Source organism: Xiphophorus hellerii, chromosome 9, assembly GCF_003331165.1.
Source record: "Xiphophorus hellerii strain 12219 chromosome 9, Xiphophorus_hellerii-4.1, whole genome shotgun sequence".
NCBI lineage: Eukaryota > Metazoa > Chordata > Actinopteri > Cyprinodontiformes > Poeciliidae > Xiphophorus > Xiphophorus hellerii.
In genome coordinates, this window is record NC_045680.1 from 31,699,054 (window position 1) to 31,722,331 (window position 23,278).

A 23,278-nucleotide genomic window follows, 5' to 3' on the forward strand; every position below is an offset into this window, starting at 1 on the left:
AAAGGTTTGCTGAAACACTGCAAGAGGAAAACAAACTGATTTAAAACGTTTGTTTTACCATTTTATTCATTCATTCATAAATGTGGCAGTTTCAAACTAAATATTAGTAAGTTAAATGTTTGGTTTAGCTAAATATTGAAATATTCACTGAAATGTGAAAATGTAGTTCCAACCTAAATGTTTAGTTAGCGAGCTAAATATTTAGCTTAAAGCTAATAGCCAAATTAGCCATTCTATAAACTCCTGGCATGAAGCCAGGACTTTACAAAGAGTTTCTAGAGAGCAAGCTTTTATTTTGGTAGTTCACTTCCAGTTGTTGGCAAGGATTTGCATGTTCCCTAAATATTAACTTGTGAGCTAAATATTTAGCTTCAGACCAAATATTTGACGATAAATATTGAGTCTGAAAAAGAATAAATAACTTGGTGAAAATCTGATGAACCTGATTTTTTCCCTGATGAATCAATAAACCAAATTATTGCTGTTAATTTTTGATTGTGTAACTTTACAAATGACGCCTGCAGATATTTGGATGCATGAGTGAGCCGAGTTCTCAGCCCTGCGGCACGCCAGGTGTGTTTGGTAAACAGTGTGTGTAGATGTTTCTGCTAAACACTGAGCTGTGTGTGTGTGTGTGTGTGTTTCTGGTGTGCTCATGCTAGCATGCTAACGCGTTAGTGCTCTCCTCTCTACAGGGTTTTCCACTCCCAGATCTCTCCATGGTCTCCCCCAGTTCGTCCCTCAGCATCATGCTGACGCCGCCGGCTGCCCGCCGCTCTCCTACCAAGGCTTCCCTCCTCCTCCTCCGTTCAGCCTCCTGGACGTCGCCATGGCAACGCGAGCCGGGCCCGGCCCGCTGGAGAGAGGCGCATCCTGGGAAACGGCGTGCGGCGGGGGAGCCGACCTGTCGTCGGGGTCGTCGGGTTACCAGTCAGGAACCGGACACACAGGTTCAGCCGCCGCTCCGCGGGCAGAACCGGGCCAGACGCTTACTTCCTGTCTGCTTCCTGTTCACTTCCTGTTGGTGTTTCTGCTGCAGGTTCGGATCTGATGAAGGAACACCTGGCAGAGATCCGGAGTCTGAGGCGGAGACTGGAGGAGTCCATCCAGACCAACGACCGGCTCCGGCTGCAGCTGGAGGACCGGCTGGCCCGCAGCGCCGGGGACAAAGGTACTCAGTCCAAACCCCTTCTGGGTCTGCTGGTTCTGGGTCTGGGTCTGGTTCTGCCAGCGACTCATGGATCTAAGATGGAGGCGTTTAGGGAAAGCCAGGCTGCATGTTGAAGTGAATTCCTGCTGATTTTCCAGGAGCTCCGACCAACATCTACATCCAGGGCCTGGACTCGGCCGGCCAGCTGTCCGCCGAGCTGCGCCTCCTGCAGGAGGAGAACGCCGCTCTGCAGGCGCAGCTGCAGGCGCAGCTGCAGCGCGCCGGCCGAGGTGATCCTCATCTCCGACAACATCAGGACAACTCTGGAAAACGGAATAAATTCAACGTTTTCCCTGCAGAGGGCAGCAGAGAGGCGGAGCTTCGCAGGGAGGCGGAGCATCTGAGGGAGGCGGTCCTCCAGGAGCGCTCCAGGCTGAAGGAGGCGGAGCTAGAGACACAGAGGTGGGCGGAGCTAAGCCAGAGGCTGCAGGCGGAGGATGCAGTTCGCTGCCAGGAGGTGGCGCAGCTGAGAGAGGACAGACAGAGAAACCAGGAAACCATCAACAGGTCCAAGTTTTACTCGTTTTTACCGGATTTTATTTTGCACTCCTTCACTGTAAGTTTTAATTTAACTGAAAGTCTTTCTGCTACAATAAGATTTCTGTGATGTTTGTCCATGTGTCTTAATTTCTCGTTAGTGAGATATTTTATGTTTTACGTCGTTTGCTTTAGGAAATTTATGTTCAAAGAGAAATAACGGGTCAGACATGGGATTTCCTTCTCTTTCCATTCCAAGACAAACAGAAACTTTAAATGAGAAGGAAAGAAAAAGCCAAACTATTTTGAATATTTTTGAGTAATAAAATCGTTTTTATTGTTTGTTTTTTTCATGTTGGTGTCAGTATGGTTAATGAAGAGCCGTTTTCAGTCTCATCTCAAACATAAACTAGCAGTTAATCGATAGATTTTCAACCAGTTTCTGCACCAAGCAGTTAAAAACGTAGAAACATGTTTTCACTCAGGATCTTTGGAGGAATTTGATATTTATCACTATGACTGTAAATGAAATAAACAAGGATGTTTTTGCTCATTTATTGTGAGAGAACGCAAAAGAACAGATCTCCACATGTCCCCTAGGGGGCGCTGCAGTTCTCTGTTGGAGGAAAAGCAGCAGCATGACGTTAGTTTGTCTCCAGGCTGCAGCATGAGGCGAGCGTCCTGCGCCTGCAGCTGGATCACAGCCGCAGTTTGATCCAGACGCTGCAGGAGGCGCCGCAGGACGCAAAGCGCCGAGTCTGGGAAAACTCCAGAGACTCACACTCAGGTAGGAATCAGAAAACAGAACCAGGATTACTTCTGTTGTCACGCAGAAGAAACTCAGATCTGGACTGAAAACAGATACATTTCACTGAGTTCCTCTGGAAACTCAGAGTCTCTTTTCTATGTGAAGAAGGAACTTCTCTGGTTTAGTTCAGGATGGAAACGGTTAAAAATGTTTTAGACTGGTGAAAGCTTTTCAGGTTGAGGGTCATTTAACAAACATTCACAGACAACCTGACCTGAAATGACCCCACAATTACACAAAGCTCCATAAATACAACCAAAATGAAAATATCAGTGTCTTAGCTAGTGATAAAAATGTTTATCTGTTTAACAAATGTGACCAAGAAACACTTTGAGTTATTTACAAAATAAGGAGGCCGCTAAGCCTCAGCCTGTGACCTGAGGTCAGAAGGTCAGTGGCAGTAATTAGTTTATCTTTAGTGGCTCCATTTGAAATCTGATCCAGTAAAATGTAGAAAGATAAAATGGGAGACGAGACTCATTAATTAATCACATCTTAATCAGAAACTATATATCAACAAAGTTACAACATTTTCAATTCAAAAAGCAATTATCATTATTGAGCAACAAAGAAACTTCAAGTTTTTAACCTGATATTCAGGTTTGTTTTTTCTTTTAACAAATCCTTCTTTAAAAATGTAACTGTGTACGCAGACATTAGCGTTAGCTGCTACATGTTAGCTTTGAGATGCTATTTTAGGCTAGCATAGCTTCACTGATAGGCTAACGCCTTTTAGCATAACTTGAACACATCAGCAGTCCTTTCCAGCATCCAATCAGATCGTTTAGAATCAGAAATTAAAACCCAGCGGCACCAGAGAAGCGTCTTCGTCCTCCATCGCTGCTAGCACAGGTAGCTTTCCCGTCAGATTCAGGAGCGTACCAGAAACATGTGAATACAAAGGTTCCAGGACTTTTTTACTTTAAAAAAATGCATCTATTAGGATTATTTAAAAAAATAGTCAAACTTAAGTTAAATGTTAAAATCTATGTAATTAATTGATGTTAATTAATTAACATCTTAACATCCCGTTTAATCCTGGATTTTAGTTTTAGTAGTTCTTTACGAGATAAATTAGTCTCTGTCACGGATAGTCCAGACCAGAGTAACAAGAAACAGAAAGAATGAAGTTATTATCAGAAATAATAAAAAGCCTAACAAGAGTAACAGGAGACAGAAGATGAGTGAATTTCATTTTTCTAGATATTTTGAGTCATTTTGATTTATAACTAGAATGTGTGAATAATCACTGATCTGGAATCAAACGCTGCGTTGGAGCTTCACTAGCATTTTAAGCTAATAGCATTTTAAGCTAACGTAAACAGACAGAATGAATCGGAAATGATCTGATTTCCTGCTTACATTGGCTCCCTGCTCGGACCGATTTCCTACACTTTGTGTTGCTGAGCAGATGAGGCGGCTAATGGCGCTCTGCCAGTGACCTTTGACCCCAGAGAGCTTCACATCCAGCTGAAGCAGCAGCTGAGCAGCCAGCCTGCAGCCAGAAGGCGACTCTTCAGCGGTCAGTTCGTCTCCACACCTGATTTCATCGGGAAACTCCAAACCTGTCAGCGTTTTCCAACAGGAAGTGTTTTTATTCTGCAGGTGAAGACGTTTCTCCGCCCGTCAGAGACAGCGGCCCGATCCGAGACAGCGGCCCGATCCGAGACAGTGGACTCATCGCTGCTCCGCCTCGGCTTTCTCCCGGCCAGACGGCTGATCCAGGTCAGGCTGATGTTCAGACTGTAACAGATCTCAGGCCTGCAGGTCTTCATTTCTCCATGGTTTTTCTGCAGCTGCCCGCGCCCAGCAGGGCGGCGCTCCCGAGGGAGGCCACCACGCCGTCTGCCATCTTGGAGACCTCCCGGCCCTGCAGCAGCAGCTCCTGGATGGGGCCGCCCTGGCTGCTCAGATGGAGGCCGCCCTCTGTTCCCTGAACGCCTCACAGAGGCTTCAGCAGGTCAGAGGTCACACAGATGCTAAAGGAGAGCTGTGATGCAAAATTTACTTTTCATGTTTTTATTCTGCGATTTGAGTTTTTACTGCTTCTAAAAAACACTCGGCTGTTTTTGGGCAATAAGTTAATCTAGACCTGTTACAACAAGCAATAAATCTAGAAATCGCATCATAAACTAAAACAAACTCGATATTTCTGGGTTTCACCCGTTACCTAGCAACCCCAGCAGAGTTCCGCCCGTTACCTAGCAACCCCAGCTGAGCTCCAGGCTGTTTTCTGTTTCAGCCTTTGGACCGAGGATGCGTCGGTAATCTGCTGTCAGACTCTAAAACGCTGAAGCGGATCCTGCAGGAGGCGGAGTCTCTGCTGCAGGCGACCTGGACGGCGGATCTGACCGACTCTGAGGAAGCCAGAAAGGTAAAAACCTCGTCTGCATGTTTAAAGCAGCCGACATAAAGCAGATCCAAACTGAGCTGCTGCGTCGTCCAGGACGAGTCGCTGAGGGCCGAGGTCGTCCGTCTCCGGACGAAGCTCTCAGAGCAGGACCAGGCTCTAAGGGACGCCATGGAGAGACTGAAGAGCTCCAGCCTCACCAAGGACAGCATGGAGCATTTCATCGTCAGCCAGCGTGAGTAAAGCAGCCATGACGACAGAAACCTGAGAAATAACCTTTAAACCTCTGTAACAATGATTACTGTTTTTCTTTAAGAGAAAATTAAATCCAAAGTAGATCATAAAGCATTAGCATTAGCACTATGGTTATAATCTATCTATGCTAATTAAATTCCCAACTAAAGAACAGGTCAATCCAGAGGACCATTAGCCTAGATATGCTAATGATTAGCATAGCAAGCTAATCATTAGCATATCTATGATCATCAGAAACTAAGAAGTCAGCACCATGTTAGGAGCAGTAATCACTAGCATTGCTATGCTAATGCAACTCTATGAGTGCTACTTTCTAATCTAAAGAAAGGTGTGATACAGTGAGAGCATCATTAGCTCAGGTATGCTAATGGTTAGCATCTCTTGCTGTACATCTGAACAATGAGATAAAGTAGATATTGAACCTAGATCTGCTAACAATTAACCTCTGCATAGGAATGTCTAATATCAGTTGTAATGTGTGATACAGTGTTGTTAGCACAGAGATGCTAACCATAAGCTAATGAGTATCCAACATGGCCGCTCTGGTATTTCCTCCCTCTGTTGCCTTTCAGAGTTTTGATTGGCTCTGTGGTGTTTAATGTTCTACTTTACGTTTTGTCTCCAGTATCGAGAACGCGGGACGTCCTGAGGAGAGCCAAGACCAACCTGCAGGTGAGTCTCTGGTTTCTGTTTTCAGTCGTTTCTGTTCAGAATGAGAACTGTTCCCTTCACGTCTCTCCTGCTGGTTCCTTTTCTGTCGTCTTGCTGAGTTTCTCCAGGAGAACAAACTCAGGATCTGCTCCCTTCCAGCCTCTGTCTCTGTCCTGTCCCCCCCCTCCGGCCCAGTAAAGGTACCGCCCGCCCCGTTCCTCTGTTAGAACGCATGCTGCTTCCATAACGTTTCCTTCCTGAACAAACCGGCAGCTGCTGCTCTGCAGAATCCAGGAACCAGAATCCTCTCTGATCCGGATAAAGATCAGAACCCTGCCTTCAGCTCCTGCTGTGTCTTCCAGGTGAAAACCCAGGGGGCGCCACTGAGCTCGGCTCCCCTGCTGGTTGGAGCGTCCTGACACCATGGGGCCTGGCTGCTCACCAGCGCCCCCTGCAGCCTGGCGGCCCGGCTCCTTGCTCCGGCTGAACCTGCCCGCTGAGACCGACAGAGCCTCCAGTGTCCTTCCTCCAGACGTGCGACTTGAAGCTGCAGTTTGAGAAAGTTTGAAGCCAGAATCTGGACCCTCAGAGATCCCAGACACAGTTTCTGAACCTGGAATAAAAACCAGAACCTGCAGGTCCAGAGTCCTGATCCGCAGGTTTCCAGGAGGAAAGTCTGGTGAAAACAAAGCAAAGTGCTTCCTTGCTGCCTGTGTTTGTGTGTTTGTGTGTTTGTGTTGAGGGCAGGTTGTGGAGACGAAGCCAAAGGCCCTGATGTTCCTGAAGGTCTTGGCCTGTTTGTAGTTAAATCACTGGTAAAATCCTCAATAAGACAGAAAACTAACTACACCAACAGAAAAGTCCCTCAGTGGCTCTTTTGTTTCTGCTTCTAAAGATTTCACCTCCTCAAGCTACAAAGTATTATTATTATTTTAGATACTTGTACATATAAATCTGACAGTTTTCTCCACTGAAACTGGAATCCAGAGATGCTGCTGTGAATCTGCAGCATCTCTTTCTTCCTTCACTGTGGATGAAGGCCAGAAATCAGCCAGAACCGGGTCGGACCTCATGCAGCCTTTTCAAGCTCTTTCAAGGTCTTGGTAAGGTCTTTCCAGGACCTTTGTAAGGTGTTTCCAGGACCTTGATATGACCTTTTCAGGATTTTAGAGTATCAGGTTTCCTGTTACCCAGGTTCCAGGCCCGGAGCCTCTTCTCTCGGGTTCCAGGCCCGGAGCCTGGACCCGTCATGGCTTCCTGCTTCGTGGCGGCGCTGATCCAGAAGTGATGCCTTCAGTGACGGCGCAGTCCAATCATTTCGATGATGATGCGGTCCAGCAGGGTTCTCCTGGTTTGTGGTCCAGCCGTGTTTGTCGTTGTCCCTCCAGTGTGAAGGACGCCGTGGTGATGACAGATTTATTTTTGGTTTTCTTCGGTAGTTTCAGACTGTTCCTGGTTATTCTGGGTTTATTTTTACTTTGGTGCATGAACTCCTCGTTAATTTCTCAGAAATATGCAACTTTTGGGTCACTGTGCAATAATAGCCTTGTGTGGTTGCCATGACGTCTGTTCTAGTTTAAAAAGCAACTTATTTAGAAGATCAAAGCTGCTGACAATCAGTTTTAGATGCTGATGTTTGTTGCTGTCAGGATCTGGTTTTAAATGCTCAGTAGGAGACGTAGCAGCATTGAGCTTCGCTGTCGTATTTATGGAGCAATAAGGCGAACCAAAGCAGACGGCCTGTTTGTCAGCAGGTCGGGTCCAAAGTGACCCGGTTTAAAGAGCTAACGGCTAATCGGATAAACTGGGATGTTCAGAAACCAAAGCTAACGGAGGAACAGCAGCGCTTTTTGCTGCTGACCTGCTGGATTTTTATGCATGTTCTCTTTGTTCAACTGTTTTGAGATAAAAACAAAATAATCTTTTCAATAAAACTAATAAATCTGGTAGAAATAAACTGCAGACTCTTGTTTTCTGTGTCAGTTTCACAGCCACTCTCCTGTCAGAATTAGATTTTTCTTTTTGTTTTTTTTCCAACTTAAATGTTGGAATCAAATTGATTTTAACATCAGATAATTATAGCTTCAGTTAATACAAAAAGCGGTTTTCGATCAATATTTTCATTTATTAAGGGGAAACAAATCACCCAAATTAATCAAATTATGTTACATAGTGAAGATCAGACACTGGAGGAGATGATGTGTAACTGCCAGCAGGGGGCAGCAGACTCCAGCAAACAGCGGTGAGCCGCAACGACGAGTTAGATGAAAATGTTCAGAGAAATTAACTAGATTAAATCACAGATAAACTGGCTAAATGTAATAATAATGCAGTCTCTGTGTTTCCATGAGAAGTTTCTGTTTGATTTAGATTTTATTCATCATTTAGTTTTTTTTTTTATCAGAGATTGTGTGACGCTGACCAGCAGAGAGGAAGCAGATTGGACGTCCCTCCAAAATAAAATGCATCTAATTTCCGCCTCGTCATTTTTTCTCATAATTTCTACAGACGTTGAATTGAATAGAATATTCCAGAATAACTGATTAAGAAAATTAAACTCACATATCTAGAGACTGGTGCTGCTGGAGGGATGAAAAGAGTTTAAACATGTCAAGATTTACAAACAAAAATAATTAACTTGTTTTTTCTACAAATATTTTCACTTTTAAAATGTATGTAAAGAAAACAATGAGAAATGAATTTAGTGGACATAGGACTAAACTTCAGATGTGTTTTAAAACAGGAGACCACACATTTCTGTTTGGCTATGCTTGATTGCTATTTAGTATTATTTTTAATAGATTTTAGACATATTCTTGTTTTTAAAGAAGATATTTCTTTTTGAGATGCTGACCTGGAAAGGTGCTTAAAGGAAAACCAGGAAGTTTTGATTTTTTTTTTTTTTTTACACAATCAGTAATTTGAGGATTTAATTCTTTTGGATGCTGTTTTGTTTGTTTTTATGAATTTATTTTCTGTTTAATTAAAAAAATATGGAAAATATATCTAAATGTTTTTAAATGCTAACAGGTAGCTTTAAGATTTTTATCTTAAAATATTTCCCCCTTTTTTTAAAGTTTGATTTTTTTAGAAGCCATGTTGTTTTGGTAATATTATGTCTGTACATTTATGACTTACTTACTTCTGTGACCTTTTTGCAACGACAAAATTATAACTTAAAGTAGCTATGGCTAATAATTATTACTAATAATAATAATAATCATTGATATTATTATTACACTATTATTGTAATAATAATATTATAATTATTATAATACAATTACATATTTTTTAAATAGTAAAAGTAATAATTACTAGGCTACTAAAGCAATGGAAACTTTCAAAATTATACGATTTTTAAAATTGTTTTTAGTTACACTTTAAAAACGTATCACATAAAAGAGAACCGAGAGAAACAAATCTGTGGACTCTTTTAATTTGGTATGCACGCACCGGAAGTGGCTTCATTCCTGCTGTTAGCTTGACGTCGCTTTGACCCGCAGACCGACGGTGTCAGAGTCAGGAAACAGGCAGAACCGAGCCGAACCACCGCAGCTCAACAGAGAGATTAGCCGGTGTCCCCGGCGCTGAGCTCAGGGTTTATCCGGGGATGGAAGACCCTCCCCGGAGGACAGACATCGCCTGAACCGGAGCCGCCGAGAAACGGTTTCACCGTTCGTTAGGAACGGGCGAGTTTATCCCCGAGATTTCGGTCGTTTTTGGGCAGGTAGTCGTTAGCAGAACCTCGACTAGCTGTTCCGTTAGCTGCTCCGGATCCACCAGCCGTTAACGGGTTAACTACCGAACTAAGAGGTTCGGGTGGGTCGCAGCGGAGGGCGGGAATGGGTGTTTTTCACCTCCAGAACGTTGGATTACACGTGTGAACCTGGTCCGGTTCTAATCCCGGGGTATTGCCTTGAAGGAGACACCGGCGGCCGGCTGCTTCTTCTCCCCGCCCCAGATGTGGAGCCAAGTTCGGGCTCGGTATGGCCGCTGAGCGGACATGGGAGGCTGGAGGAGACTCCTGACGGGAAGAATCTCTGCTCTGAACCCGGAGGAGAGGAGTTTTATTCCGGCGATCTGGTGTCACTGAAGCGACCCGGGTTCATCGCACCAGAACCGGTCTGATTATCGAAATTTTAACAGAAACGGTGTTTTTACTCTGCGGAGGAGATGAAGAGGACGGAGAACAAGAACAAGAGGAAGATGAGCAGTTTGGAGCAGCAGGAGAGCGGAGAGGAGCAGAAAGATGAGGTGAGCCTGTCAGTCCGCGCTCTGGGCTAAAACTCAGCGTTTGCTCTTACAACGAACCACAATTTAAGTTCCAACTTTATTCCTTCAAACGTCAACAATCAGATCAAATTCTGACTTTTTGAAATGATCAGTGTGGAAATATTAGCCTCCCAACAATAATTATACATTTTTAAAATTAAAAAATGTAAATCGACCCAGTAAAGCAATAAAAACAAAAAAATATTTAAGCTAAACTTTTAGTCAACCGAGACAGAAATTGAAAAAGTTTATACAGAATATAAATGTAAAAACATTTTTAAATTGAATGTTTTTCATATGGAAAAATTTGAAACATATCATATCCAATTTTTTTTTAGATGTTCAGCAATTTATGATGTATTAAAATTTGAGAAAATTTGCTTTAATTTCTAGTAGAAGTACTCCAAATTGAAAATGTGAGTCGATATTAATATTGCTACTGTGTCTGATAATCAATATTTATGATATTGCATATATTTCTTTAAACTTTCAACACCGTGTGATAATATCAACTCAGTTTTACTTATCGGCTCAGTATCAGCCGATACGATGTTGATGCCGATATATCGTGCATCGCTAGTTTTGAGAAGCAAATTTTAAACTCGAATGTGATCCACTTTCATTGAATAAAAGATTATATGTTTTGATATAAAAACGTAGATCTTTAACATCAATACCTTGATGCTAAAGTTTTGGTAAAATCTCATATTTTATGTAAATTTCAAGTTATTTTTTATTTTCTTAGACAGAATTTTGATATTTTAAGTAGAGATGCACAATATATCAGCAGTAACTTTGGTATCGGTCCAATAAGTAAAACTGGGATGATAGTAACCGATGCTTATTTCGATCTTGTTTGTGATTGGGTATTTAACTGTATAAATATAAGTAAAGATATTTATTGGTTATAACTTCAGTATAAATATTGGATATCAATATCAACCCAAGTTTGCATATCAGTGGATCCATACGTTAAGTCAAAGTTTCAACCTCTTTCTGCATATTTTAGTCGAGTTGTAACAGCAAAGATTGAGCTTGAGAATATTATCTTAAATATTCATATTAATGACAGAGATCGCTAGAATGTCTAAAATTAATATATCTTTTTATTCTTAATTTTGAGGAAAAAATTGTGCAACTTCAACATTTCATAAAGATCAATTCAGAAGATTTTATTTGGTACAAAATTTTAACCTCAAAAGTCAGATTTTGGACATTGGACTTATTTTTGATAATAAAGTTTATAATTGAATTATGAATTCAGAAGTTTTTGGTCAGAATTTGAGTTAAGCTGTAATTTTAAAATCTGTTCTCATTTTGACACCAAACCGTGATGAAGTTTTGTTTTCTGGAAAATATTAAAATGGTATTTAACATGTTTTCTTTTTTCATCTTAAATTAAATGTTAGAAATGTTTCTATTCGTTTTTACTGAACCGATGTCGGTTCTGACCCGTTTATATTCTGAGAGCGTGGCTCTGGTTCTGATCCGCGGCTGGTTTCGTCATAACACCGTCCTGAAGGATTGTTTGTAATTCCTCTGCAGAGCCGTTATGTAAGCTGGACACCGGGCCGGTCCGGTCCGGTCCGACCCGAAGGCTGCTGATATTTAATCATTAAACCGTCAAAACATAAATTTAATCCTTAAAAAAGTTTTATTGTTTGGTGATATTTGTGCGTCAGCGTGATGGACCCTCAGGTTCTTCAGCTCTTTAGCTGCTCAACATTTGGACCCAGATTTTTATTTAACACATTTTCATTATTTTTTTTTCTTGAGGTTGATTTCTTTTTGTTTTTGTTTTTATGTTTTCTGCTAAGATGTAGAAATATTCAAACCTGCATCAGGATCCACGTGGTGGGTTCTAGAAGGAAACACTAAGCTATGCTAGGCTATGCTAGGCTAGGCTAGGCCAGGCTATGGGGAGAATTAGCAGTAGAGTCCTGACTGGACGGGTTTTGTTTGGTCCAGTTTGCAGTCCATGCTCCTCTGGACCTTTGACCCGGCGGCTTGTTTACTCAGAACTCTGTTTACACTGATGACCCGGTTCTGGGTCAGTGACCCGGCTCCATGGCAGCAGTAAAGCAGATAATGGGTCGGTTCTGGTGGATGCTGCTCAGTTGTTTAACTTACTGCAGAGAGGAACTGACCCTGGTTCTGGTTCTGTTGACCCACACTGTTTTTTATTTTTAATCAGTTATGATTAAAACCTGGAACTGCTGCTGCGCCAGTTACTCAACAGGCTGTTGCTAGGCGACTAAGGAGTGAGTGAGTTAGTTGATGCCGCCCAGCTAGCTTCGCTAGCCATGAGAGGTTGAGTGGCTAAAGTCTTTCCTCTGCCTACATCTCCCAGAATGCTGTGCGATTTTGTATCAGCATTCAGTTAATCTTCTATATATTGATTGTTCTGGTGTTTGTGACAGATTCTGTTCTGCAACAATAAAATCCCAGTTTTCCTAAAGTTACTCCAGCTGGTTGGTTCTGTCTGTGACTGGAGACGAAAACCAGCTGGGTTAGATTTAAGGCGAATGGCGTTCCCTCCTGTTTAGTTCCCATGTTGTTCAACGTTCCCTCCTGTTTAGTTCCCATGCTGTTCAACGTTCCCTCCTGTTTAGTTCCCATGCTGTTCAACGTTCCCTCCTGTTTAGTTCCCATGCTGTTCAACGTTCCCTCCTGCTTAGTTCCCATGCTGTTCAACGTTCCCTCCTGCTTAGTTCCTATGCTGTTCAACGTTCCCTCCTGCTTAGTTCCCATGCTGTTCAACGTTCCCTCCTGCTTAGTTCCCATGTTGTTCAACGTTCCCTCCTGCTTAGTTCCCATGCTGTTCAACGTTCCCTCCTGCTTAGTTCCCATGCTGTTCAACGTTCCCTCCTGCTTAGTTCCCATGTTGTTCAACGTTCCCTCCTGCTTAGTTCCCATGCTGTTCAACGTTCCCTCCTGCTTAGTTCCCATGTTGTTCAACGTTCCCTCCTGCTTAGTTCCCATGCTGTTCAACGTTCCCTCCTGCTTAGTTCCCATGCTGTTCAACGTTCCCTCCTGTTTAGGTCCCATGCTGTTCAACGTTCCCTCCTGTTTAGGTCCCATGCTGTTCAACGTTCCCTCCTGCTTAGTTCCTATGCTGTTCAACGTTCCCTCCTGCTTAGTTCCCATGCTGTTCAACGTTCCCTCCTGCTTTAGTTCCCATGTTGTTCAACGTTCCCTCCTGCTTAGTTCCCATGCTGTTCAACGTTCCCTCCTGCTTAGTTTCCCATGCTGTTCAACGTTCCCTCCTGCTTAGTTCCCATGTTGTTCAACGTTCCCTCCTGCTTAGTTCCCATGCTGTTCAACGTTCCCTCCTGCTTAGTTCCCATGTTGTTCAACGTTCCCTCCTGCTTAGTTCCCATGCTGTTCAACGTTCCCTCCTGCTTAGTTCCCATGCTGTTCAACGTTCCCTCCTGTTTAGGTCCCATGCTGTTCAACGTTCCCTCCTGTTTAGGTCCCATGCTGTTCAACGTTCCCTCCTGCTTAGTTCCCATGCTGTTTGTGACGAATGTTTGTTAATAATAATAACTGATAAATTATGAATTTAGACCAGAGAAAATTCAGGTTTTAGTTTCACTTCAGTCACTAAAACATGATGGAAAATAAACAGTAAAACTCATAAATTTGACTGTTTATTTTATTATCATTAAATATCTTTCAAAGTAATTTCTTATTAAGTAAATTCTCAAACTCTCCTGTTCTCTGGTCATATTATTACTACAGAAATCTGTCATCAGAAACTCAGATTATGTATTTAAAATACTTCCAGCTTTTTATTCCCACATGTTGAATCCCTTCAGAAATTCATGTTTTATTGATTCCATAAAGTGAAGATAATATTTTCTCTACTGGAAATTTTTACCAAGCAACAAGAACAACAGCAGAAAACATAAAACTGGCATTTATATAAATATTTAGAATCAATCAATCAATCAATCAATCAATCAATCAAATTTTATTTGTATAGCACATTTCAGCAGCAAGGCATTTCAAAGTGCTTTACATCATTACAAACACAGAATCACAAAGCAATATAGAATCAATAATCAAAACAAAGCATTAAGTCAAGTCCCATCAATAAATTTGTAATTGATTACATTTCAAATACAATCCTAAACAGGTGGGTTTTTAGTTGAGATTTAAAAGAAGTCAGTGTTTCAGCTGTTTTACAGTTTTCTGGAAGTTTGTTCCAAATTTGTGGTGCATAGATGCTGAAAGCTGCTTCTCCTCATTTGGTTCTGGTTCTGGGGATGCGGAGCAGAACCAGAACCAGAACCTGAGAGGTCTGGAAGGTTGATACAACAACAGCAGATCTTTAATGTATTGTGGTGCTAAGCCGTTCAGTGATTTATAAACTAACAACAGTATTTTAAAGTCTATTCTTTGAGCTACAGGGAGCCAGTGGAGGGACTTTAAAACTGGTGTTATGTGCTCTATCTTCCTGGTTTTAGTCAGAACGCCAGCAGCAGCATTCTGGATCAGCTGCAGCTGTTTGATTGATTTGTTGGACAGACCTGTGAAGACGCTGTTGCAATAATCAATACGACTGAAGATAAACGCATGGATGAGTTTCTCTAGATCTGGCTGAGACATTAGTCCTTTAATCCTGGAAATGTTCTTCAGGTGATAGAAGGCCGACTTTGTAACTGTCTTTATGTGGCTCTGGAGGTTCAGGTCAGAGTCCATTTAGTCCATTTAGAACAGCAGATGTGCAAAGAGTTAAAAGATTAGAGCAAAAACTGGAAGAAACATGGAACAAGTTTAAAGGATCTGCAGCTCCAGTTTTACTGTTTACTATTACCAAGAACATGTTTCAAATATTAAAATAAAAAATGCATTTCAAAAATGAAACTTCAAAAAACTTTCAATCAATAAACACATTTTGATAATAATTGACAATGTAATAGTTAAAGTTAGCATTTACAATCCAACTCATGATCCAGAATGAAACCTGTTGAAGCGCAGCATCAACGCAGAGCGTCGTTTAGCGCGCTCACGCTGCAGTCCTAGTCGGGAATTGTCTCTCTGGTTTTAATCTGCTGCAGAAAACTGGACCTGCTTAATTTTAATCTGAGCTGCAGATTAACAGGATTCCTTCTCACGCTGCTTCAGATTGAACTTCGATCTGCTAGAAGCGGAAAAACATTCAACTTCTGAAACATTCAGCTAACTCACAGCTAACATTTAGCTAGCACCCAGCTAACTCACAGCTAACATTTAGCTAGCACCCAGCTAACTCACAGGTAACATCCAGCTAACTCCCAGCTAACCCTGATGTTCCTAACTAGGGAAGTGCAGTGATGTCATTAAATGCTAACTTCTATATGTTTGTATTTGTGCTTCAGTTTATCAGATTCTCATAAAGTTTATCAACACACTTCCTCCATCAGTGTTTCAGTCCAGATTCTCACTTCCTGCTGTTTACTACATGGAACCAATAAATATTTCTCAATGTGACGTCAGACTTCCTGGAACTTTGTAACTGACGGCCATCTTGGTAGGCAGTTACTATGACAACAACAACCAAGCCTCAAGCTTAGAACTAGCTCTCATCTCGTTCCTATATAACTTATTAAAACTATTGCTATTAGTTTTTAAATTCAGGAAGTGAGTTCCTGTTCTGTTAACTGCAGGTCGTTGTAAAATAATAAATCAGTAAATCGCATGATGAACTAAAACGAGCTCAATAATTTTTATTTACATGACTTATAAAAATCTCCAGTCAACTGAACCTTAATCTGAAGGATCATTTTCATAATTAATTTTATTTCTTTCTGCTGTTTGTTTATTTTGCATATTTAAAATGTCTTCCAGTGATAAATGTTTTACAATTTAAACTTAATTGATCTTTCGGAATGCATTGCATTATTATTATTAATATGTCATGTATGTAACATCCAGAAACATTAGTTATCACGTTTCTCGCTGTTTCCAGTCATAATCCTGAATCTCCCAGAGAACCGTGAAGCTTTGCTGCTGCGCTGCCACAGAAACATCTGCAGCTCCTAACAGATGTGCATCAGGGTTTCACCTTCAGTAACGAGCTCTGGACACGCCTCAGAGGTCAGAGGTCAGCCAGCAGCCGATCCTCTGGGACTGGTGGATGTGTAGCAACGTTCTCCAGCTGAACAGAAACAAAACAGCTTCAGTTATTACAAACTGACATCATTAGAAACTAGAGATCAGGCTGACCTCTGACCTCTGACCCCACCCTCCAGAGCCACATAAAGCCAGTTCCACAGTGGGCCTTCTAGCAGCTGCAGAACATTTCCAGGACCAGAGGACTAAAGTCTCCGATCAGAGAAACTCATCCAGGCTTTAATTCCTGCAGCAACGTCTTCACAAGTCTGATTGACAACCCAACGGTCCAGAACGCTGCTGCTGGAGTTCTGACTAGAACCAGGAGGATAGAGACACCATCCGGTTCTACACCATCCGGTTCTACATTATCTAGTTCTACACCACCCGGTTCTACATCATATAGTTCTACACCACCCAGTTCTACATCATATAGTTCTACACCACCCAGTTCTACATCATATAGTTCTACACCACCCAGTTCTACATCATATAGTTCTACACCACCCAGTTCTGCAGTCCTTCACTGAGAGACCTTAAATCCTGGTAGTTTCTAAATCACTAAACGGATTAAAGATCTACTGATAAGCAGCATCCACCTTCTATGCACCACAGATCTGGACCGTTGGACAGGCGTGGCGGCGTCTCGCAGCCAGCCGGGCTGCATCAGCGCGTGCTGCAGCGTGTTCCGACCCGCCGCTGACAGACGGTACCGTGCAGCAGCTGATCAGCCAGAAACACAGCTCTGTTTACAACAGGATCTATGGCAGGCCGTTTTATCATAAAATCAGCTTCACCATACTCGCATTCCAGACATCTAGATCTGGTTTATTTTATTTTAGTACATTAGGATAATTTTAATTATATTAATTCACCATTGTTGAAGATATCTATAATTAATTGATAGTTTTCTGAATTTTAATGAAATTGACTAAGCGTAAAGTAAATTTAATATATTCAGCTTTTTATTCTGACTACTTAAATAATAAATCAATCTTAAAGAAAGCTTTCTGAAAAGGCCCATTAATGTGTCGACAGCAGCACTTTCAGCTCTTCAAAGCCGTTTTTTTATGCATTTTTTTGTTTCTTGGCAGAAAAGGATTTTGTCTCTTTTAAATCCTTTCAGATTTCTGCAGCCATCTTCAGATTGACAAAGTTCTCCTTTTATCCCAAGCTGCTGAACTTTCTACATTCTGGCATTTTCTGGCAATTTGTGCAGGAAACCCAAAAGAGGAAGTGACAGCACAAGGAGCCTTACGCAAAATGTCCCAATTCAGATATCTAAACATGAAATGTTGATGAGTCATGATTAAATCTGAGATCTCCTGAATTATAATTACGGATCTTTGACCTTTCACATGACGAATCCGGTGACGATTCAACACTTTTCTGGGTTTCCAGCAGAAAGTTCTGGAGTCGGGGAGCGGTGACCGTTTCCCATCCGCACAGGAAGCTGCATTAGCATCAGCGTTAGCATCAGAGTGACAGCATTCAGCTGCAGCTATCAGCGCCTCCTCCCTCTTTATCAGCGCCACATTTTCTCAGACGCCCCCAGAAACGAACCGACGCAGCGCATCAGTTCCTGAGTGAGAACGTCTCACCAAATGCTGCAGCCAATCACTTTCCTTCCTTTGTGGTTCATGTTAAAACTGCTGATTTACTTTTAAACTTTTAAATTTACCAAAATAAAGTGAATCTGAAATTATAGTAATTAGCTGAACTGATATTAGCTAGCTGATTAGCCACTGTAATATAAGCTAATAAACTGGCCATGCTGATATGAGCTAGCTAATTAACTGGGATAATATTATTTGTCTGGGGTAATATTAGTTGACTCACTAACTGGATTAACATTAACTTGCTAATTAGTCAGATTTATGTTAGCTGGCTAATTTGCTGTGCTATTAGCCGATTAACTGACCTAATAATATCTGGTTCACTAACTGGACTCAGTATTTAGTTGGTCTGTTATTAACTGGCTAAGTAGCTGCCTTGTTACCAGCTGATATTAGCTGTCTGGTTAGCCTGTGTAATATAAGCTAATGGATTTTCTGTGCTAATATTAGCCGTGTTTACCTCTTAGCTTCCCCTTGAAGCTGGTAAACAAGAGGCTGAACCCTGGTGTCTTGTGTCAGGAGCATGTCGGTCCATGAATCAGCCTGCAGAGCTGCTGGTGTTTCCTGTCTGCTCAGGAAGCTGTCATAGCCGAAGCATCAAACTGTTACTGTTGCACTGATTCTGTGGAAGATGTGATCTTATCAAAGTCTGCGTGTTTGAACGTGACTCCAGCTCTGCAGCAGCGACCCAGAGAGAAACTGGTGCAGCGCGCCGTCTCTTCCTGCCTCCACCCCCCACCCGTTCTCCACCTGAACCCTGTGTTAGCCGTCTGTAGCTGTAGAGAAACAAGCTATTAAAAGATCAGGGAAACATGAGCAGAACATCCTGTTTTGGAGGAAACGTGTGGCTGCAGTGCAATCACTCTGAGTTCAGAGTCGGAGAGACGGGAAGGAAACAACTCTAAAGGGTTCCTACAGACGCCTGGAGGAAACCCAAGGTTCTCCGGAGGAACCCCGAGGTTCTCCGGAGGAACCCCAAGGTTCTCCGGAGGAACCCCGAGGTCAGGGTGTCCACCTCCTTAAAGGGACAGGGTCATGTAAAATCAACTTTTAAAACAATCTTTCCATCAGGTTATGTTGTTATTCCATGGAGTGTAGCCTTCAGCTGTGCAAAACCCCTGGCTGGACCTAGGCCCGCCTTTGGGTTCCTTCAGACTAGCCAGCAGCAATTAGCAAACAGCAGCTGGACTCATTATAGGAGCTGCTACTCAGAGCAGCGCTGGTAGAAACGTTAAGGGTTAATAGAGGAGCCATGCTGGGACGACTTCCGGGAGGCGGAGCTTCAGAAACAATAGGAATATTTTAAAGAGACAGAGACCCAATTTCAAGGCGTGAAATCAGGGAGTAAAATTTCTTTAAAGTCATATTTGAACATATTTAAAGATAGGCAAGAAGATTCTATGAAACAGTGTCATTGTTTTTAAATTGTTTTTATTGTTTTATACTTGTGCATATGTATTAATTGTTTTTATCTTGTAACCAGGTTGCTATGTATTGCAAATTTTTGCTCAGGTCCCTCTTGAAAATGAGATCTAGATCTCAACTGGGTTTACCTGGTTAAATAAAGGAAAATATATATATATATATATATATATTTGATTTATATAGCAAATTATAATTGGGAGTAATATAGTTACTTGATTTTGCTGTAAAATGCGTGATACTGTCCCTTTAAGAAGTCATTCATTCATATAGAAGTATTTTAGCCTTAATTCTGTCTTGGTCTACTTTTTATTTGTGTATATTGATATAATTTTTTTTCTCTCTCTGGACTTTTCTGTCCATCAAAAGTTTGAGCCTCAAACATGTTCATCACTCTGACTCACTGCTGACGTAGCCTCGCTAGCTAGCTAGCTAGCTAGCTTTTTTTGCTGGGTAAGAGCAAATGTACGTCCAGTTGGCCAGATGAACTTTGTATTTGTATATTTTTGTCTTAAGTCTTGAGTTTGAGTCGTTGAAACCTGCTGGGTGTTTAATGGAGAACTTCATTTTATTTCAACAGATTCTTAGTTACATTTAGATCTGAACTTTGACTACGCTGCTCCTGATTCAGTTTTGATCTTAACCATCCCATAATGCATCTGGGGCTCTGGTTTTCTGCAGCAGGATTTAGCTGCAGCTTCCCACAGCATGATGCTGCCACTGCCGTGTTTTGGATAGAGCCGGCCCGTTCTCTCCTCCCTTTCTGCATGTTTCCATCAGATCTGAACTTTGACCTCTCGCTCACCCAGTGGTTTGAGTTTTCTCATAAAGCAGCTGCGCTAACCGCCGTGGTCAAGTCTTTAAGCCGACCCCCTCCCAGGATTAATGGAGTCCATCTCCGGGTTACGTAACCATGGCGACGTGCGGCGCCGCGGCTGATGGCTTCATGAAAGAGGCAGATTGTTGCTCCTCTGTAGCGTGAGAGCAGGAAGAGCTGCAGGCGGGCGACTTTCATGATGATGATGATGATGATGATAACGATGATGATGATGGGTCCTGCATGTGGTTTCCTCGGTGATGTCATGGCGTCCTGAGGCTGCCTGACTCCAGATCAGCTGTGAAGCAGAGGAACATGGAGGAGCTCAGTGAGCTGAGGCAGCGGTCGGCGTCGGGACCGACCCGGTTAGTGAGCCTGGGCTGGTTTCCATCAGACAGGAGGAGGCAGGTGGCGTCTGGTCAGGTGACGGTGAAGCAGCCGCAGTGTTGGCTGTTCATCTGAGGCATTCATCATTAGTGAAGCTGCACATCACAAATGTATCGTCATCACAATATCAGATTACATAATGTTCATATCACTACAGTCTGTTTGCAGCAATAGTTGTTTGTTAATATACGTTTTCATTAGAGGTGTGCCGATCGATCGGCCATCGATCATAATCGACCGATTTCCATGAAAAAGTGTATGACCGGTGATCGCCTGTCTCTCACCTCGCAGCCTGCCTGGTCAGCTGGTCTCCTCTTTCTGCAGGATCCAGTTAGAGCTGCAGAGTGAGACGCTGGTTCTGCTCCTGCTGTTGGACCTACTGGTGGTGATGTTTCACAGACGGAGCCGCTCAGCCTCCAGACAGTGAACTCTCACACCGAGCAGCTGCTGAGCTGCAGCATGTAGCTTAAAAAAGATTTTAGATATGTATTAAATTATGTCTATTATATCTAAATTGGTGAATTTATTGCAGATCATTTTTTCCATTTTGCCAGATAACATTCTATCATTTATACCTAAAGTGAAAAATTAGCAGCCGTTCCAGGGCGTCGGCAGAGATGGGCCTCATGGGTGATCGGTATCGATCGGAGCAGCCCTAGTTTTCATGCTAATTTGATACTTAGCCAGTAGGACATGATATCACTAATATTTACCAACATTATTGCCATTGAGATATCTACCAATATTATCACCACTGCACCAATTTGCGCCACAGATTTTAGTAAATACTACGACTGTAAATATCGCAGTATGTTGTTCCTGATAACTAAGGTGGTCTAATGCGGCGGTTTTCAAAGTGTGAGGCGCACCTCCCCTAGGGGGCGCCAGAGCACTTTAGGGGAGGCGCGATGCGAGGGAAAAAATAAACCGGAAAAGAAGCTATCTGCTTGCTGTCTTGCGCATAGCGTGCGTAATTGTTTTTTCCTTTGTATGCCTCCGCTCTTTCATACAGCACGCTCTTTTAGCTCCAGATAAATTGTTTAGATGAGCCACAAAAAGAGCTCCACGATTTTGAAACTGTTTAGGTTTTTGATTTATTTTTTAATTTCAAGGAAATGTGCAACATTTACAGATGTGTTCCAAAGATCTGATCAAAATGTTTTTGTTAAGATGTGAAAACACTGTTGGTATCTCAAACATTAAACTCAGAATCTCAGATGTAACGTTTGTTTGAGAAAACGGTTGAAAAATGAGTTTGGGGTTCTTATCATTAGAAAAATGAAAAAAGGGCGTATTGGCCATACAAAGGCCCTGATAAAATAATTAAAATGGGAGGAAATGTTTTAAAATGTTCATGTGTTAAATTTCATTCAGATAAAGTGTCATTTTAAAAGATGAGATGGTTCTAAAATAAAAGCAATTAGAAGGTGTTTTGTAGTGGCATTTGGGGAGGGGGGCAGCAGGCATTGTGCTCCTTGGAGGGGGGCTTACCCTTTCATACTTTGAAAACCCCTGATCTAATGGATACAAAGATAAAATAATTACAGGGTAGAAAAATATACATATATCAATATCAGTTATAACTGCAGTATTAATATCAGTTATAACCGCACTATTGGGGCGTGCTGTGGTGGCGCAGGCGGTTAGCACGCCCCACATTTGGAGGCGGACGTCGCGGGTTCGACTCCCGGTCCCGACGACCTTCAAAAATGGCGCCGGCTCAGCTGGCTGCCTGCAGACGCAGCTCCCGTCGTGTGCGTGTTAATCTGTGTATAAAAAATTCTTGCTGTAACTGCGAAATAATTTCCCTGCTGGGATGAATAAAGTAATTCTTCTTCTTCTTATTATTATTATTATTATTATTATTATTATTAATCAGTAATAACCGCAGTATTAATATCAGTTCTATGTTTATGTTTGGTGTTTTTTGGAGCCGCCATCTTTTCTCTCCTGGAGGTTTTTAAATGATTGTAATAAATAACAGAAGGTCTTTTTGCTGCATTATCAATAATTCATGAACCTTAACGAGGCTCACTCCCCCTCCCCCTCCTGTTGCTGCCCCAGGTTTAAATCTTCAGGCTAATTAATTACCTCATGAATATGAATCAGGTTCTACCAAACAGAAACAGTCTGTTTCTAAAGCCCAACGTTTGGAAAGCAAAGGTCGCCAAGGTCGTTTCAAGGTTTTCTCTTGTGGAGCCATGAAGGTCGCCCCCTGCTGGGAGGGAGGAGGAACAGAAATGAACCTCTTGGGGAGAAGCTGCTGCTTTCTGTCCTCCATCGACTTCCTGCCTGGTTCTGTGATCCGGTCCAACTTTCTGGTTCTGATTTGCGCTAACGGTCGCTTCTGTTGCTGCACAGATGCATGATGGGGGATTTTACCTTGTGTTTCTCTCTTATTAAAGGAAAACCTGCCAACGTTTATGAAGAATATAATCAATATGTTATCAGTGTCAGCTGATTGGTTCTGTAGGACCGAGCTTTGGGTATATTTATGAGCAGTGTTGGTTCTGACGGGTCGCTAGCGGGCTGAGCTGGCTCTATTTTCCGACAGCGGGGTCACAGAAAGGTCAGAGAGCTGAAGCCAGCAGGATATATTTAACCTGTGACCCCTGTGACCTCGATCAGGCTTCACCTGCTGCCCCGATGCTGCAGCGCCTCCTGCAGGCCGCCGCAGGGAGGCGCCGGTCCAGATCAGGTGGTTTCAGAAATGGGTTTCATTTCCAGAACATTCAGGATGTTTTTCCTGCAGGATCTGAAACAGAACCAGGAACCTTTAGTCTTTCCGTTTCTCTCATTTATTATGTAAATCAGATCATAAAACCAGAATTCCTGATCAGTTCAGCAATAACCTGGCTGCTGCTTAGGAAGCATATCAGGCAGTTCTGAAGTGATTAATCTCTAAAGGTTTCGTAAA

At 42.4% G+C, this 23,278-nt stretch overlaps 2 protein-coding genes across 22 annotated transcripts in view; both read left to right on the forward strand.

Moving 5' to 3' along the window:
* Window positions 1-7,708, forward strand: part of pde4dip (phosphodiesterase 4D interacting protein) — a 71,761-nt gene extending 64,053 nt beyond the window's left edge. For 10 of the 12 annotated variants that reach the window (XM_032572071.1, XM_032572069.1, XM_032572070.1 and 7 more), the window contains 13 exons: window positions 696-950; window positions 1,040-1,171; window positions 1,309-1,440; window positions 1,510-1,717; window positions 2,347-2,474; window positions 3,907-4,017; window positions 4,101-4,220; window positions 4,292-4,455; window positions 4,738-4,869; window positions 4,942-5,080; window positions 5,726-5,772; window positions 5,880-5,951; window positions 6,114-7,708. In XM_032572071.1, coding sequence (XP_032427962.1) covers window positions 696-950; window positions 1,040-1,171; window positions 1,309-1,440; window positions 1,510-1,717; window positions 2,347-2,474; window positions 3,907-4,017; window positions 4,101-4,220; window positions 4,292-4,455; window positions 4,738-4,869; window positions 4,942-5,080; window positions 5,726-5,772; window positions 5,880-5,951; window positions 6,114-6,170 — 1,697 coding nt within the window. In that variant the 3' untranslated portion in view covers window positions 6,171-7,708. The remainder of the gene's footprint in view (window positions 1-695; window positions 951-1,039; window positions 1,172-1,308; window positions 1,441-1,509; window positions 1,718-2,346; window positions 2,475-3,906; window positions 4,018-4,100; window positions 4,221-4,291; window positions 4,456-4,737; window positions 4,870-4,941; window positions 5,081-5,725; window positions 5,773-5,879; window positions 5,952-6,113) is intronic. The other 2 variants (XM_032572063.1, XM_032572065.1) reach the window with 2 other exon arrangements.
* Window positions 7,709-9,222: 1,514 nt separating this feature from the next.
* Window positions 9,223-23,278, forward strand: part of mast2 (microtubule associated serine/threonine kinase 2) — an 80,246-nt gene continuing 66,190 nt past the window's right edge. For 7 of the 10 annotated variants that reach the window (XR_004340461.1, XR_004340462.1, XR_004340465.1 and 4 more), the window contains exon 1: window positions 9,224-10,005. Coding sequence is in view for 1 of the 10 variants with exons in the window: in XM_032572083.1 (XP_032427974.1) it covers window positions 9,925-10,005 (81 nt within the window). In the remaining 9 variants the exon portion in view is untranslated. Of the gene's footprint in view, window positions 10,006-23,278 lie in introns of all 10 variants that reach the window. The other 3 variants (XR_004340468.1, XR_004340469.1, XR_004340464.1) reach the window with 2 other exon arrangements.